Here is a 17,204-nt window from a genome sequence, read left to right as displayed (position 1 = left end):
AGTAAAGCAGAGACTAAAGAGCTTTTCTTTCGTCCTAGGTTTTTCTGTGACTGTGGTGCTGGAACACTGTCTAACCCCTGTACGCTTGCTGGAGAACCTACACATGATACAGATACACTATATGACTCTGCTCCACCTATAGAATCTAATACATTGCAGCACAACTGAATTCCTTTCAGAAAGAAAGTCCTGCCATTCTAATATCATAACTGTTAACTTTTTTTTTGGAGGAAGTTATACTTGCCCATTTCTGCAGAAAGAGACTGTATTAAAGCGGATGTGTGAGGTGTTGACACTATGGAGCTCAACCTACCAAAAAAGAAAGTGGCAATATGTTGACTCAGGATAACAGAACTGGGCGTTTTAGCATTACTGTGTAAACAAAGACTTTGAAGGGACAGAAGTGAAGAAAAATAAGCTGCAATTTTGTACAGATACCAACTTCTGAAAGCTGGTGTTTTTACAAGTAGCATTGAAACGCAGTCCAATTTGCAGTAGTACTATTCTGTAGACGAGCAGCATTCTTTGTTGCTGCCTTTATGGACATGGGTACCAATTGCTTTTGTAACATGGTAAAAAATGTGAGCTAGCACTTCTGCATTTCTTTTGATTTTTTTTAACATTTATTCAGATTGAGAAATATGATTTTAATGCTTTAATCTCATGTAGTTTGTTTCTAATTTCAAGCAAAAAAAATCTTATTGTACTTGAATGTGTCCTGTTTTGTTAGCACACCTAGACTTGCTGTAACTGTACTCATGTCCCAGTATGTACGTTCTTTCTATGAAAGAGAAAACACTAATCTTAAATTATATCCAGCAATTTTTCTGGTGTCCTCTGAAGTTAGAATAATCTCCTTCCCTGCCCCAGCAATAGTCTGTACTCAAACCACCCTAACAAAAAAAGCGAGTGTTTTAATGAGACTTCCTAGACTCTAATGCACTATAAAACAAAGTACCCATGTAACTAAGTTTTGTGAATGAAATTTTACTATGTTTTAAAGTACACAGTAGAAAGTCTCCTCAAAACAGTCTTGTACTTTACTCTGTTCATAGTTTTTTTTGAACAGTCTGGACATTACTTATGTAACCTGCTGGAAATCACAGCAATTTCCTGCTCTAATGAAGCTGAGACAAGTATATATACAGCCCTATACAGTTTCATAGCTTTTTTCCATTTATGTGTATTGGTGACAGTGGGTAATCAACAGCCTGAAAGTGTATGCATGTACCATAACATCTAGACTTAATATATTGTGGAGTACTCAATAACCATTATGTAGAGGGTAGGTAAGAATTAAAGGGTTTAATTTCCTAGGAAAGACAATGGAAAAATGGTCATTTTTAAAAAAATAAAGTTTATTAGATCATAACGTTGTCTGATACCACCTTTTTGAGAAACCGCCAGTACAAAAACACTTGTGTTCTTAAAGATGGTTGATCATAGCGGTGAGTTTCTGAACAGCGTTTGCGTCCCTCGCTGCACCATCCACCACCTGGCACAGATACCTAAGGGAAATAACGAAGTCAGCAAAGCCCAACCTTCCTGTTCTTGCACAGCTTCAGAGATGCCATTTTGTGCACGGGGTAGAAGCTGCCAGGAGCTGTCACTGCCTGATGGGGCAGCAGCCAGGGCCTCCAGTACGACTGTGACACCCTCCAGCACCCCCAGTAGCATTGGGCTTCTTCACACATTCCCTCTGCTTGGCTCAGCTAGCCTAGCACCTCTCTACCCATTGAGCTCTCAGCACTAGAGACTAGCACGGTGAAGTGACCCAAGGCTTAAAATACCACCTTACTGATTAAATCTGCCATCTTAGAGTCAGGCTTTGGTACTTCTCTCCCTCACTGCTTGTGAGGTGTGTCTGATATTCACAAAAGCAGTTTTAACTTCCCCCTCTGCTGGGGAGACTACGAGCAAAAGCCACTGCCCAAACTTTAAAATGGATGCCTGGTGAGCAACGTGCAAGTTAAAAATGGAAAAACCAAGGCCTTACCTAAATATTCTCAGTGAAATGGTTGCTTTTTCAAACTCTTTTGCTTTTCTGTGCCCCTTCTGAATAACCTCCTCTGGAATATCAGCCAGCCTTGCTGCATTGAAGCCATAGCTCTTTGGACACGCTCCTTCAATAAACTTATACAGGAACGTAATTGTTTCCTGGCTGGGATCTTCACTCTCGTTTTCAACCATGCATGCCTAGAAAGCATAAGTTACGAGTTAGGGTATGTACTGCTTACTTACAAATGCATGGAGAAACATCACATTCTTTTCTCAGGATGCCTCTGTGACTGGGCAGCAGAGTGCAGAAAAGAACACGCAGCAGGAGCTCCGCCAGCCACAAGGACAAATCCTGTGCGTTACAGCTTATACACACCATGTGTCCCAGGCGCACAGCCCCGTTGTGCGAGTAATCCTCCACCAGCGAGTGGTAATGCGTGGAGAACAGAGTCCGGCACCGGATTCGCTCCGCGAGTTCTTTCACAACTGCGCTCGCTATAGCTGTTCCATCAAAAGTAGCTGTGCCTCTGCCTGGAGGAGAAATTGGGAAGCAAAAGACAAATGCAATGCATTGCTTGCTGTGTGTCAATGTGGATTGTTGGTGTTTCTCCCTGCTTGGTACATGGAAGATTGACACACAGCAGTGAGGAACCAGAGCCACCAGCCCCAGGGCGAAGCGACATCAGTATTTGCCTTCTGACAATCACACTTCTGCACCGCAGGGAAAGACACAACACAAACCCACAAACCCACACATTTCTGCTCTCTTGGGACTTGCTACTGGTTTGCTGCAAGTAATTATGCAAAGTAGAGCAGGAAAACTCTGCTAGAAATAGGCTATTAATGATTGGGGGTGGGGTGGGTACTGTATTAGTTGCCAGGGCACCTAAAAAATACATGGGTTAGAGCAGGGGTGTCAAATTCATTTTCTCCAGGGGCCACATCAGCCTCACAGCTGCCTTCAAAGGGCCGAATGTAATTTTAGGACTGTATGGATGTAACTACTGCATTTATACAGTCCTAAAATTACATTTGGCCCTTTGAAGGCAACCACGAGGCTGTTGTGGCCCCCAGGGAAAATGATTTTGACACCCCTGCTTTAGCGAGATTTACGTATACTAACCAGTCAAACATTAGAAACATTTTAAGATAAAGTTACCCCTGTGTACTTGGTTGCCATTTGGACAACCCAACACCTAGTCTTGAATCTGAAATTTAATTTCCATCTATTACAAAACAGGCTCGTTACCCAGTTCATCCACAAGAACAAGGGAGTGCTCTGTTGCATGCTGGAGAATGCTGGAAGTCTCACTCAGCTCCACGAAGAAGGTACTTTCACCTTTAAAAGAAAAAAGAGCCATGCTAAAAATGAAGCTTGACAGCAATGAACAAAATATAAAGCTTCTTTACAGCATGGAAGCAGTGAGGTTCCATTTGCTAGAAAAGGCAGGGTTTGGTTGCTTAATAATACAGACATGGACACAAGTACAACCAATTGAGGAAATAATTTCAGGGCCACCTTATGTGTCTACTTGGAATAGCACTGGTGAGATGTACCTGCTGGACAAAACCCGGGGCACAAAGGGGACAAGACGGGGAGAAATCTTTTGCCCTGTCTCTTAAACGCAGGCCTAAGGTGTGCAGCTTTTCCGTATGAAAAAGCAAACAGAACATCTTTTAAAAAAACCCAAGACACTGGACTTATTGGTTTGGTTGTTGATGTCATAAGGTAATTAATTATTCAGATAATTAAGGCTGTGCTCATATGTACTCTACTTAAGTATAATGAAATATACTGCTGATGAGGACTGAACATCTCACAGGATTCCCAGCAACCCAGATAACACAACGCCTGAAATTTAGACCTGAAATTGGTTTTTAGCAGCTTACAAGCAGAAGTACACGATTATTCAGACCCTTGCATGTGATAAATAAACACGTATGAAGTCCAGATTTACTAGTTCTTTGTAGGGCTCATTCCAAATAATCACATGCAGCAGCAATTAATGTAATTTCAGAGGATACAAGTATTTACTGCCTGTACTCACGCTGCACGAGCACTGCTGTGCTCTAACAAGTTTTTTCAGCGTGAACTATTAAGCAGTGTCCAGCAAGCCTGTTTTTCCTCTATTTATTTAAAGATATTTCCAGGATTGGAGAAGTTTTCAACAATGTTTGGGAATAACCATCTATTCACTTCAGAAAATAAACCCCTAAAATGTCACAGGCAATTTAAAAACTATATTACTTAAAATTTACTTCACGAAAGTCCTGTTGACATCCATTACAAAATTCCTGCCATGGAACAACTTCCACTGTGTCTTCATTTCTACACAGTGTGGAAACTGCTGTATCAAGAACATATTTCAAAGCTCGTTCTGCTGTGCAGCATTCAGCCTCGTGATGTGAAATGTTAAAACATTTGTGCAGATATTTGGAAAAGAACAACTCTCAGCTGATAGAAAAAATAAAACCTGGAAACGCTGCCTTTTTCTAGACCACCTCTACCCTGCAGAAAGGGGAGTTTTTATTTCTACCATAAGCACCTTAGTGCTCTTCCACTCTTAGGACTTTTGTACTTAAACTAAATGGAAGATAGCTGGGCAAAGAAAGCCTTAATGAAATTCTCTAGCTGCAAAGAGAAGCCTTGATTTGGGGAAGTGTAAGTATTTTTTTAAATTAAGAACTCAGAATGATTCATTTCCAAATTCCTTCTGTGCAACAAGTTCAGTCGACTTGATTCCTTTCATATCCACTGACCCACATTTTCCAGCAGAAAGACAACAAAAAATCTGTACCCTCCCTAAATGAGTTGTGATACTACTCTTCTTCACACCAAAAACCACTTTGTTTTTCTAGTCCCATGACACTTTGCCTCCCATGGCAGGCAGACTTTCCCATTTCAGTTGTGTCATCCTCCACTTCTGTCTTCCTCTCCACGGAATACATAAAATACTCCAAAAATTCAACTACTGCTTCCAAGAAGGAAGCCTGCCCCTCTGAAGAAATCGGATTTCAGACATGAGGTGGGGGTTGCGATTGAAACAAGGACGCTCTGGTCCTTGCGAGAAGGTACAAAAACAACTCTGCAACAGCCACCCGTGTCCTATTCCAGAGCACTTGCAAGAAGATACACAATCAGCTGTACAATATCCGAAGAGATATTCCTCAGACTTGCATCCAGCTGGAAGGCAGGCTTTTAATGTTAAAATTCATTAAAAAGTAATCCTGTGTGTCTGTCAGAAATAGTGGAGTACAAGCATATCGAACAAATCAAGCATATCCTGTTTGAACAATGAGAGACAACAAAGCTCTCCCTGAGAAATCAGCAGACCGTCCCTCTCCGACCTGACACTCGAAGCAACAAAAACTCCCTCAGTGGCAACAGCGCTTTGGACGGCTGGATTTCAGAAACTCACCTGACATAATTCTGTCTGAGGCGCCAAGCCTGGTAAATACTCTGTCAATCGGCGTAAGCCTGCAGACTTCAGCAGGTACGTAGCATCCCAGTTGAGCCATTATAACCAGTAGACCAGCCTGCGGAACAAACAGTAAAAACATGTAAATATTTACTACGTGCTTGGAGCTTCAGTTCCACACACAGAACGAGGGAATGGAACTTCATTTCCCCTAAAACAAAGACTAGAGTACATAAAGCTTCATGCTGTTTCAGCAGCTCCAGGCCGCAGCATCACAGTCTCGAGTAGGACTGACCTACTCTGAAAGCTTCAACACACCAGTTACCACAGCAAACTCCCTCTTGCTATTTTCATCTTGTTTGACCTGCAGAAGCATCTTTTCCCAGATGATGCCAAGCCCTGGATAAGATGCTCTACCCCTTTTTCCCAACTATCTCTCATAAGAGAAATACAATCTGTTCCTCACTAAAACAAGCAAAAGCAGAAAATCTCCTATCCAGACATGGGCATTTTCTACCAGATTACATTTTGTCTTTACAGTGTAGTTGCTGTGCAGTGCTGCACACCCTGAAGGCCACTGCTGCGACCTGCTTTAACATTTACAGCCAGTCACGTAATTCCCGTATGCAAAACACAGAGATGCTCTGGAACATCTGATCTTACATAGATGGTCAATCACCTGTCTCATGAGTGTAGATTTGCCGCCCATATTCGGGCCAGTTACGAGCACACAGGAAGCTTCACTACCGCTTTCTTCATCTTTGCTGCCTATCACGATGTCATTAGGAATAAAATCGTCCCCAAAGAAAGTTTTTGTAATGCACGGATGGCGTGAGTTTTTAAGTTCCAGGAAGGGAGGAGCACTATCCACAGGCAGCAGAATTACAGGTCGGCACAGTGGTCCATCACCATCTTGACTGTAGTTAGCAAGGGACATCAAGACATCTATAAGATTAAGAGAAATTCCAGTAAGCGACGCTTTCACCTTTTTATATTCATTCACTGGAACGCGTTTACTCATCAAACAGCATTTTTGTGAACACAATTTTCTATTTCCATTCCATTTTCCTGTTAAGGAAAACATCCAAGTACTACTCCGGAAGAACAAACAAAAGGTGCAGATATTCACAATGTCTTTCCTCATTCCTTCCAGATTTCTACTGATGTTGGGTTAAAAATCCTCCTCTCTACAGTTTAAAGGTCTTTAAAATCTGCATTGTTTTACTCCAAAAGCTATTTTTTAATGTACATGTATATAATACTTTATTGCATTTTTTTTTAATTTGGAACAAGAGGAAATCAGCCTTTCTGACAGTGAATGACTTTGTTAAGAATCATAATACTGCTTGAAAGTTGCCAGAATGAATTTATCTAAATATTAAAATTCCTTTGGCCTAGCAGAAAGCAGCAGCACTCCCTCCCTCCATTAGCCTCGCTCTAAGGATCTAAACCGATTACCTACAAAATGAGACCATGTTATGCGATTTTAGAGCCTTTATGTACGCGTATTACAGCTGAGCCCTCTCAGCTGGCATCAGGGTGGTGGGCTCATGTAAGGGCTTCCCAGCCCTCCCAGCTCCCTCGGAAAATCAGTTCCTAGTGAAAATCACGGCCCGCCTGTCCTCCCTTGTCTGCCCCGCGGGCACTCAGAGCGCGCTCTCATTTGTCCCCGGAACAAAGGAAAAGTCACAGTGCCAGAGTACGCTGGTCCTGAGAAGGGAATAAAGAGACTGTTCTACCCCAGAAATTTAAGGAAGATTTGGGGAAGTCTTCCTACTAGATTACTTCCTTCAATGCAGTGAAAATGATCACTTTATTGTTTTTAAAGGCTGCTGAGAAAGCACTCAGGTGGAAAGGAGATGACTAGCAGGTTAGATTTTCACACCTCCACCCTGCATCACTGCTTTCATTTAATAAAAAGCTGCTAATCTTTATGCGAGAATCCGGGAGGCAGTGAGAGACCCACCCAGGCTATGCTGAACTGTGGGAAACACTCAGCTGCACACCCACAAATCACACGGCAGGAACGAAGAAAGAGCTCGCAAACATCAAGACCCAGCGACTCTTCTGCCATTTACCAACAGGAAGGAAACAAGTGATCACTGTCAATTATCAACGCTGTTATCACAACTGGAGTTTTTAAACTACAAATTAAGAGCTCGCAACGAGCCTTATTTGCTTATCCAGATGAGATTTCATAATTTACTATGCAAGGGTATCTTTACTGTATGTCAAAAAGAAGAAAACCTCTCACCTAACACAGCAATGCATTCCACAGCCGTCTGCCAGTCCTTGCTGTTTTGGTCGAAGTTGTAGAACAAACGCCTCATACAGTCTTTGAGTGCTGCATCTCTGCGCTCCTCGGCGTTCACCATTGCAGCCAGCATCCTCTCGATCTCCTTGGTCCAGTAACGTTTATACCCCTTCCTGCTTGACTTCAACTCGTATTCCTCAGGCAGGTTACGTGATATTACACTTTCCGGTATTTCCATTTGGTATCTGTTTTTGCCTGCCCCCCAGTACAGCACGGATTTGAACCCAAGCAGTTTGCGTTGCTTGTCCAGGTACTTGTGAAGATCTTCCTCAACAGCTTTAATATCCTGTAGTGCTTTATCATAATCAGGGTCAAAACCCGCCTTTGGAGTAATCACTCCTGTCTTTCGAGCCTGGTTATGATCAAAAGCAGTATCCCATCTTTTAAGCTCTGCGCTCAAATCTGGGAAGCGGCCGTCTGGATTTTTGGCTTTACGGGTGACCAGCTGCTTGAGGACTTCAGATTTGAAGTCACTGGCAACTTCTTCCATGACATCGACAATTTCATTCATTACTTTAAACCCCTCCAGCGCAGACAAAAAGTCAGCAATTTTTTTCTTGCTGTATTTGATTTCTTCGTAAAAGATGGCCCTGCTGTCAGGATGGTTCTGACTTTTAAGTGGCGATCCAATACTATGGATTTTGCTGAGCAGCCTTTCGAGGTCAGGAAGTTTCTTCAGGTGCTCACTAACTTCAGACATTTTATGTGGCACCGCCAGAAGGTCCTCAACAGCATCTAAACGATCGTTGATGGATTTAGGGTTACAAAGCGGAGCGCAGAGCCACTGTTTCAGCAGTCGCTTCCCAAACGGCGTACAACACGAGTCAATCCTTTCCAGTAAAGTTCCTTCTGTGGTTCCGTTGGTCCCGTTCTGCAGGACTTCCAAGTTCATCAGGGTGACTCCATCCAGCACCATCCGCTGGTCAGTTTTGACAAAGAAACTACGGGAACTAATGGTTTTGGCAGTATCGATATCCACGGGGACGTACTCCTTGAAGTTTGCCAGCGATAACAGCTCCTGATCAATCAGACATTTTTTGAGATAGAAGACACAACCCCCAAGAGCCGACAAAGCTAATTCACTGTTTTCACCAGGAGTTAATCCCAGCGAGTCACTCTCTGAAGTCAGAGATTTGATGACGGGGGGCAGAGAACATCCATTTTCAGAGTTCTGTTTCTCCTTGAAATATTCTTCTTCGAGAAGGACTTTTAGTGTTTTAGATGCATTCCAGAACTGGGAACCAGAGATCAGTCCTTCCTGAAAGCAGGAAACAAGTGAGCCCTTCAGTATCTTCTGCGTGTCCACAGACAGGTTCCCCTTCTCATACAGCACCTGCACAGGAGTGTAATGTGCTACTAATGTCCTAAACCTCGAACAGTGCCGGTCGTCTGAGAACTGGCCGACATAAAACTTCCCCACCGACGTGTCAACAAAGCAGACCCCATAAACACGCTGTCCAGAGGACTCTTCTTTTTCCTTAACGCACAGAAGGTATTTGCTATGGTTCTCGGAGGGATCACAGTCCAGAATGCTGTAAGTCTGAGTTCCTTTGGTGATGATTCTGCATATTTCTCGGCGTACAACCTTGTCAAATTTTGTTGGGTGGGCCGCTGACTTGCAGCGCGCTTCCATCATTTCGGGAGTTTCTGTTTGCTCAACACGGGCTACCTTGTAGCCTTTCTGCACTAGAACATCCGAGAACCTGCCAAACGCAGTTTCTGGAAAACCTGAATGAGCCCAAGTACCCTTCATGAAGATCAGGCCCAACTCATTTACGCCAATGACTGCATCCATATGATACAACTCATAGAACTTTCCAACTTTGTAGCAAATCACAGCGTCGAAGTTTTGGCTTTTCAGCTGCCACCACCTCCGCATTCCTGGTGTACACTTGTTGAGATAGTCCTCAGGTACGTACAGAGTACCCGGGTCATAAGCAGGGTCATTCTGCCGTCTCCTGTGTGCATCCTTCTTTTTCCCCTCCTGCAGCCACTCGAGCTTTTCGTGTTCCCACACGGCAAAGCCACTGCTGCCTCCACTGCAAGCATTTGCTTGAGATTCAAAACTTTCAGGCGCTGCAAATGATGTCAGCTTAGACTTGGCTTCCAAAGAAACTGGTGCTGCTCTCTTGAGCGTTTCAGAGCGTTCATTTTCTAAGCTACTCCTTTTAGCGGGCTTGTTTATCTCTCTTCTCTTTCGTTTTGAAGGGACTTTTACAGGACTTTCGGCGACACTCTCTTCATCTGTCTCTGTGTTGGTAGATTCATTTTCATCCACCCCACTACTAGCTTCCTCACTGCTTGCTGCTTCTTTCACATCAGGCTTGAACTCCGCATCAGAGCCATCGTGATCGCTGTCAGAATCCAACACTCTTCTTCTTTTGGCTTTTATGGCACTTTCCCTGTTCGTGACTCGCTTATTGCTCTTCACGTCCTCCTCGCTATTGCAGTCATCGCTGTTGCCTGATGCGCTTTCACTCATCTGCTGGAAAGAGAAATAATTTTACCTTTAGGAAATTCTGGCTACAAAACAAAGTATCACTGCTGCAAAAAGAAGTGCAAAAACTGCAATAACGCAGTAGCTATTCTGCTTCAAGCAAGAGACAACAGAGCCACAGCCAATTCTGTTTACTTTCAAATACTTTATTTCTGGGTAATGAACTGCTACCAGCGAGTGAGCCAGTGGCATAATTAATCCTCTTTGTATTCTTTACAGCCTCATTCATTACTTTGCATAAGTGATACTGATGAACAAAACATTTAAACTAGACAGAAGGAATATGGTACAAGAAATTCAGCACAAAAGAGAAACGCCTCCATAAGCTCTGTGCTGCAATTTTTTTTTCCTGCTGACCTATGTCAGAAATGTGACTGCGTTTTGCAGCCTGTTTAGTACTAGCCTATGTGAGTTTTGTCCCCTGCCCCTCTCCCTCTTTTTTTTTAACTACCTATTTCCACCTACACCATACTAACTTATAGTAACCTTCAAGAACATCACACACGTGTAGGAGAAAGAAACAAAACTCCAGTATTTGTCTTTTCAGCCTGAAACTTGAAGAACTGCAGCACCAGTGCTGGAGAGAAACAGCAGCGGAGGGGCTGCAATGAGTACGAAGTGCTGGCACCCACCGTCCTGTTGCCACAAACATGACACCATGCTTGGAGTGGCACTTGTCCCTCAGGGCAACATCACACTGGACAAAGAGCAAATGGGCCATGGCGACAGGAGACAAGGAAAACAACTGTCCCACTGACTGCTTCCTCGCGCCATTCCTTTCCAAAGGAATCTCTTCCAATGCACGTGGTGCTATGAAATAATATTTGAATCCTTCACAATACGTGAATACAATAGAATAAAAGATCTCATTTTAGTTACCTGCCCAACAGGTTAGCGTTAACAGTACAAGAACTTGTATTTTAGTGCTGTTCTACAAGATGAGAGCAGGCTCCAAAAATCCAATTTAACACCTTAAGACAGGCACTCAGAAAGTTAGAAATGTAGACATTACAACAAATGAAAGCTCCAGATTAAGAACCAGGGGGAACTTGGAATACAAATAGCAGATAGAGAAGATAAAAAGATGCACCAGAAAAAAGATTATTTTATGAGCAAGTAAGTGGGACACCTGGGCTAACCAGGAGTAATCAATGAAGAGATGGTATACATATTAGAGAAAGTAGGTAATTTCTGAGGTCAGTCCTTACTATACAGAACACCAGAGAAACTAGACTTGTCTTTCCAACTAGAAAAAGTAAGAGACCAGTGTATGACCAAACAACACAGAAGCAGTACAAAAAAAAAAAAGACAAAGGGATACATATGCATGCACGATTAAAAGAGCTGTGATGACTGTACCAGAGAACTGCAGGATATTCCATGCTTATCAGCAAGAGAGAGCTTGAGTTCTAGCACTATTTCTGAAAATGACAGCAAGTAGTAAAAATTTTACCTCCACTTCTTCCTCCTCCTCAGTGTCTGATGGTTCATTGCATACTGCCAGTTCAAGCCGCTGAGTCTTATCTTTACTCATTGCATCATCTGCTAGCACCATGGCTTTTTTGATTTCAGGCTTTGTGCTATAAAACATACCTCCCTTCAGCGTCTCCCCATCTGATGAACCTGTAAAACCGCAAATAACTGGTCAGAAACTGAAGTTAGTCTAGTATTTAGTCAGTCCTTTAGTTGGGGTTCATACTTCACTTTTAAATGTATTCAGACATCTAGTATAATCACCTAACATTCTGTGTTGTTATCAGTTATTCCCACCACATCTTAAATATAGCAACCCATCACTCATTCAGCCTGATAAACTACCCTGAGAGAAAGTCTCAACACTCACAAATTAAATGCCCACCTAGGACATGAACACTTGAAGAATTGCTTCTATTTCTGTAACTCATTACCACATCTGAATACTTCTGAGCTAAACTCTAAACACCCTCACACTAACTATAGTCACTATGGAAAAGCAACACTCTACACTAGCAGTGCAGCAGACCTGAGAACACTTGGCTATTTTAGTAACAACAGGTAAGTTCAACCGTAAAGTTATCTTCCAGTTATGGGAATCAGTCATCTGTGACACAAACTTCTTGGCTAAAGCTCTGCTGGCCACTCACACTGCTCCTGTAAGCGCAGAACAGCCTCCACACCCAACGCCAATTAGCTGGCCATTAATCACGCTGGCAATTTACCCCGACTCCGCAAGGTATCAAGCAAAGCCCACTATAAATAACCTCACCATTCCCTCATCCTCTTTTGTATCCCTTGAGCAACGCAGTTCCTCCTTCCACTACCTGTAAACAAAGATGAAACCAAAGCCAACCAACTTACAGACTGATTTTCTAGAAAGGATCCCCAAAGGTGCTGAGATTCACCTTAATGCCATGCTCAAAAAGTAAATAGAATAATAATGGAATAACGGAATGGAATAAAAATGGAATAATCTTCAGCTTGGGGAAAGAAAGCAGGGGGAGATAAGAGGATGCTGTAGATGGGGAAGGGTGATCCCTTTTTCTCTCTTCTAAGTTTAGCTGTCTGCATGCTACAGCACGATCTGCTTGACAGGTCCTTACACCTGCTCCTGTGAATCCCTCCACAAGCTGCTTGGAACTGAACCTTCAGCTCCAAGTCAGCAGCAGACAAAAGGCAGACGACTTGTGGGTTGCCCACTACCGCAGAAACAAGCCAAACGGAATTCTTCCTCACATTCATTGCCCTGAGCTGGCAGTAGCAAAGCACAGAGTTACAAGTAGCTGCTTCCACAGCACAAGTGCAACACGTTAACAAACCAGATCTCCACCTTAGTTTCGCAAATGCGCTGAGACAATCTAAAAATATTTTGCATTTAATGTTGACAATTTAACAATGGAAGGAGAAAAATCTCATCGTATAATTTAACTGCATACTCAAGTGTGCAACACGTGTATATTCACTTAACCAACTGGTATGTAACACTGCTTGCACGCTCACTGCTAGAGCCCTGCACTCTCCATACTCACTCAGTTAAAAAAATAACACAATGTAAGAAGCTTCTCCATTTTCTTACCACATTCTTAACACATTTTCTTAACCACATTCCTTGTTTCTGTGCTTAAACATTTTAAATACTTTTTTTTTTTTTTCAGTTTTCTTTAGTAAACAGATCGATTCTCCTTACCTGTATTTGCCTCTAAGTACAACTGCAAGCTGCTAAAATATACCTGATTCTTTTAAAAATACCTTCAGGAAAGATACATATAAACCATATAAACCTGCACAAAATTATCCTAATGCTTATGGTAATAATATTACCCTTTTAATTTAAAACTAACTGGCTTAAGTGCAGTACACTGAAGTATAAAGAAGCCAAAACAAGATAACTACACGATCCCGAGACGGAACTCAAACTTGTAAAAGGGAAGAAACTGTTTAAATTCAGTTGTTTCACTGACATCATAAGCAAATCCTACAGTGTATCAAAAATACCATATTAGAACCAAAATACTTGTTTGTCTAACAAGACAGCTTTCAGCAACATGATTTACACCTGGCAGTGTACAGACAATGATTTACAGTTTCCAGCAACAGTGACATTATACAATGAATAGAAACCAGATCATAACTATTAGTAAACTGAGATATGTTATGCAAAATGTTGTTTTAATTCTTGATTACGTTTGGTTTTCATTAGTTAGTCAAGTCATGTCTTCAAGATAAACACCAACCCTGCTCTGTAACTACAAGCACGACCCTAACAAGAGCTCTGAATTCTCATGTCATACATTTTATTAATCAAAATGTACTGCATTGTTTAAAAGAAATAACTAAAATGAATTCTGCTGTGGTGTTATCCAACATCCTGTGCCAAGTCTTTTGATTCTGGACAAACTGCAGTTCCTAAATACCTGCTTAAAACCTGGGGCTGACATTCCTAATATTTTAAAGGTATCAGGGCTAAAATTGAAATAGTGGATTTATGTTTTAGGTATTTTTATACTGATGAGAAAAATGAAGGAAAAAACTCTAAAACATAAGCAAGCTTTAGGTTTGTGTTCTAATCTAATAAACAAGAGAGCTTAGTATTTTATGTTTAAAGAACTGCATAACCACTAACACACCTGTAACCCTCAATACCAAACATGCTTCCCCACTCAATGCTAGTCTCTGTTTTGCTGCTTTTCACTATGGAGAATAGCATACCCTATACTCCATGCCTATTCTTCCAAAACAAGTGGCATATTTCCATTTCAAAAAGTTTTATTAACATTCTCTTACCTTTATATGGCTTCAGATATTTAATACTGACCCAGCCCCTGGTAGGGCTGTCATCAAAAAACTGTACGTGGACACGAGTGGATTTCCCTTTTCCTCTGATGATTGTTCTTTCAGTCGGATGGTTGTAAATGAGACATGGCCACCAAGGATAACCTTCCATCTTGGCCCAGACCAGGTCACCAGGTGAATACTCACAGGAGACACTGCAAAGACAACAGGTGTGCAATTTAAGGAACATGAACATTTAGAATAGCTCTCTTCGTAAGCATAACTGCTCCCTGCTTCTGAAGGAAGGCTCCTAGGTGGAGCATCCTGGATTACACAGTCCTCCTCTACCACAATCAACACTTCTCTTGAACAATGTTTAATCCAAGTTCTACTGGGTCCCCACAGAGTTTTATAGTCACAGAAGACTGGCTGAGCTTGGAAGGGAGCTCTGAAGTTCATTTTGTCCCAACCTCCTGCCCCAGCAGTGCCACCTAGATCCAGGTATAAAGAGATTCTTCATTGATTTCTTAATGGAGGGAGAGAGAGTAACTGGGTCCAACCAGATGGTAACTAAAAGATTGCAGACTGCATATTATAAGTACTTGAGGTGCTGGAGAGAGTTCAGAGAAGGGCAATGAAGCTGGTGAGGGGCCTGGAGCACAAGTGTGATGAGGAGCGGCTGAGGGAACTGGGGCTGTTCAGCCTGGAGAAAAGGAGGCTGAGGGGAGACCTTATCGCTGTCTGCAACTACCTGAAAGGAGGTTGCAGCATGGAGGGGGTTGGGCTCTTCTCCCAAGTAGCAAGTGACAGGATGAGAGGAAATGGCCTCAAGTTGTACCAGAGGAAGTTTAGATTGGGTATTAGGACAAACTTCTCCATGGAAAGGGTTGTCAGGCACTGGAACAGGCTGCCCAGGGAAATGACTGAATCACCATCCCTGGAGGTGTTTAAGGGACACACAGATGAGGTTCTTAGGGACATGGCTTAGAGCCAGAGTTAGGTTATGGCTGGACTCGATGATCTTGAGGGTCTCTTCCAACCACAACGACTAAGAATAGTCAACCTACATAACTAAGGCAAGTTTTCCTGTACAGACTAATTCTCAACATGGCACCTAAAGGAAAAGGGACAGATTGCAAAAAACCCTAAAGCTACACAAAATAAATTAACAAATAAACACTCTGTCACCAGTGTAAAGCACCTGATGCAGCTTTCACTTGCTGTCTCCTCCTCCCCCGAGGTTTCAGCCCAGCCACCCCCACATTCTGCACCCCCGTGGGCTGCAGCCAAACCATCGCCGACACCCCCTCCACTGGGGGTTCAAACCCCTACCCCCACGACACAGAACACAACGGGGCAATCCGGGGTGTCAGAACGGGAAAAACCACATCTCAGAACCCCTCTCACCCGTGCCGGCGTTACCCCGGTGGGGGCTCAGGCACCCCCGCTCCCGCCCTGAGGCGGCCAGCAGCGCGGGGCTCGCCGCAACCCGCCCCCCGCGTCGGGAAGGCCGCTGACACCCGGGGGCGGGAACGGGGCGACACCGGCGCCCCGCGGGTTCCGCCCGCCCCGCCCCCTCCTCGCGGCCCGCGCGCGCTGCCGCTCCCGCCCCGCCCCCCGCGGCCTCGTCTCCCCCCGCCCGTCACCTTCGGGCCCCGCCGGCCTGTCCGCCCTTCTCCGCCACCCCCGTGCGCCGGGCCGCGGCTCCGCCCGGCGCGCCGCCGCTCGGTGTGCCGTTGCTCGCCGGGCCGGGGGAAATGGTGGCGGCCTCGCGGCCATTCTGCTCCCCAGGAGCACAGCGGCGGGTCCCCGCGCCGGCCTGCGGCGGGGCGGGTGCCGGTGCCGCTGCCGCCCGCGGCGGTGCCGGGGAGGCCTTGGTGAAGAAGCGGTGCAGGGTGCTCTGGCGCGACATGGCCACGGCGGGAAGCGCGGCCCGCCGCCAGCGCGCGCCAAATCCGCCCCCGAACGCTCCGCCCCTGGGGCGTGGCCACCCCGCGGGCCCGCCCCCCGGCACGCGCTGCCCGCCGCCGCGGGGGCACGTGAGCGGCACTTGGGTGGTTCGGGTGCTGGCCGTGCCCGCCGGGCAGCCCGAACCGCGGCCGCGGAGGTTCTGCCCGAGCCCTCCCTGCCGCGCCTCCGTGTTTGCCCGCCCTCCCTCTCCCCGCTGCCGGCACAGGGCCTGGCGCGCCTCAGGGCCTCCCGTGTGGCAGGCTGCCTGCAGCAGCTCGCAGCAAGGGCTGTCCGTGCTGAGCACGGCCCGCGTAACCCTGCCCCGTGTCCGCAGTGCGGCCGCTGGGGTTGTTATGGTTAATGTCGAGATGGGGTGAGCCTTCCCGCAAAAACATCCTCGGGGAAGGAGAGGCCGCGGCACCTGCGCTGGAGCCGCGTTGGTGCCTCTGCAGCACAGCGCGGGAGCAGCAGGGAAGAGAAGCTCGGCCGGCTGCTGTCCCTGCCGCCGCGCTGCGCCGTGGTCCTTCTCAGCCGGCCCGGCTGGCACATGCACAGTAGAGCTGGGACACGGTCTTCACGTTCTCTCTAGTAAAATATAGAATTCTACTTGTTTCTCTTTCAGTCTCAGCAATGTAGGTCATAGAATAATTAAAATATGAAAACCTGAAATTGATAGGAGGCTATAAAAGATTATATTACTGAAAACATAAACAGTTCTATCCTCCCCCCTTTTTTCGAATATTCTTTTTTGAACAGAAAAACATAGGGAATTGTTAAG

At 44.8% G+C, this 17,204-nt stretch overlaps 2 protein-coding genes across 5 annotated transcripts in view; one reads left to right on the top strand and one right to left on the bottom strand.

Moving 5' to 3' along the window:
* Nucleotides 1–1,372, top strand: part of FBXO11 (F-box protein 11) — an 85,782-nt gene extending 84,410 nt beyond the window's left edge. For both annotated transcript variants that reach the window (XM_065058749.1, XM_065058750.1), the window contains exon 23: nt 39–1,372. In XM_065058749.1, coding sequence (XP_064914821.1) covers nt 39–168 — 130 coding nt within the window. In that variant the 3' untranslated portion in view covers nt 169–1,372. The remainder of the gene's footprint in view (nt 1–38) is intronic.
* MSH6 (mutS homolog 6) lies at nt 1,342–16,445 on the bottom strand. Of its 3 annotated transcripts, none has more exons than XM_065058747.1 (10): nt 16,123–16,443; nt 14,489–14,691; nt 11,682–11,851; nt 7,672–10,216; nt 6,097–6,362; nt 5,418–5,535; nt 3,248–3,337; nt 2,375–2,529; nt 1,997–2,196; nt 1,342–1,508 (listed from the first exon to the last, which is right to left on the bottom strand). In XM_065058747.1, the coding sequence occupies exons 1-10, from the start codon at nt 16,386–16,388 to the stop codon at nt 1,427–1,429; spliced, it is 4,095 nt and encodes a 1,364-aa protein (XP_064914819.1). In that variant the 5' UTR covers nt 16,389–16,443; the 3' UTR covers nt 1,342–1,426. The 3 variants fall into 3 exon arrangements, with proteins under 3 accessions (XP_064914819.1, XP_064914818.1, XP_064914820.1); XM_065058746.1 differs by having other exon boundaries at nt 7,672–10,213; nt 16,123–16,441; XM_065058748.1 differs by lacking the exon at nt 1,342–1,508 and having other exon boundaries at nt 2,373–2,529; nt 16,123–16,445.
* Nucleotides 16,446–17,204: the final 759 nt, after the last annotated feature.

Source organism: Columba livia, chromosome 3, assembly GCF_036013475.1.
Source record: "Columba livia isolate bColLiv1 breed racing homer chromosome 3, bColLiv1.pat.W.v2, whole genome shotgun sequence".
Lineage (NCBI taxonomy): Eukaryota > Metazoa > Chordata > Aves > Columbiformes > Columbidae > Columba > Columba livia.
Note: the sequence above shows the minus strand (reverse complement) of the source record. Positions and strands in the feature narration are given on the sequence as shown.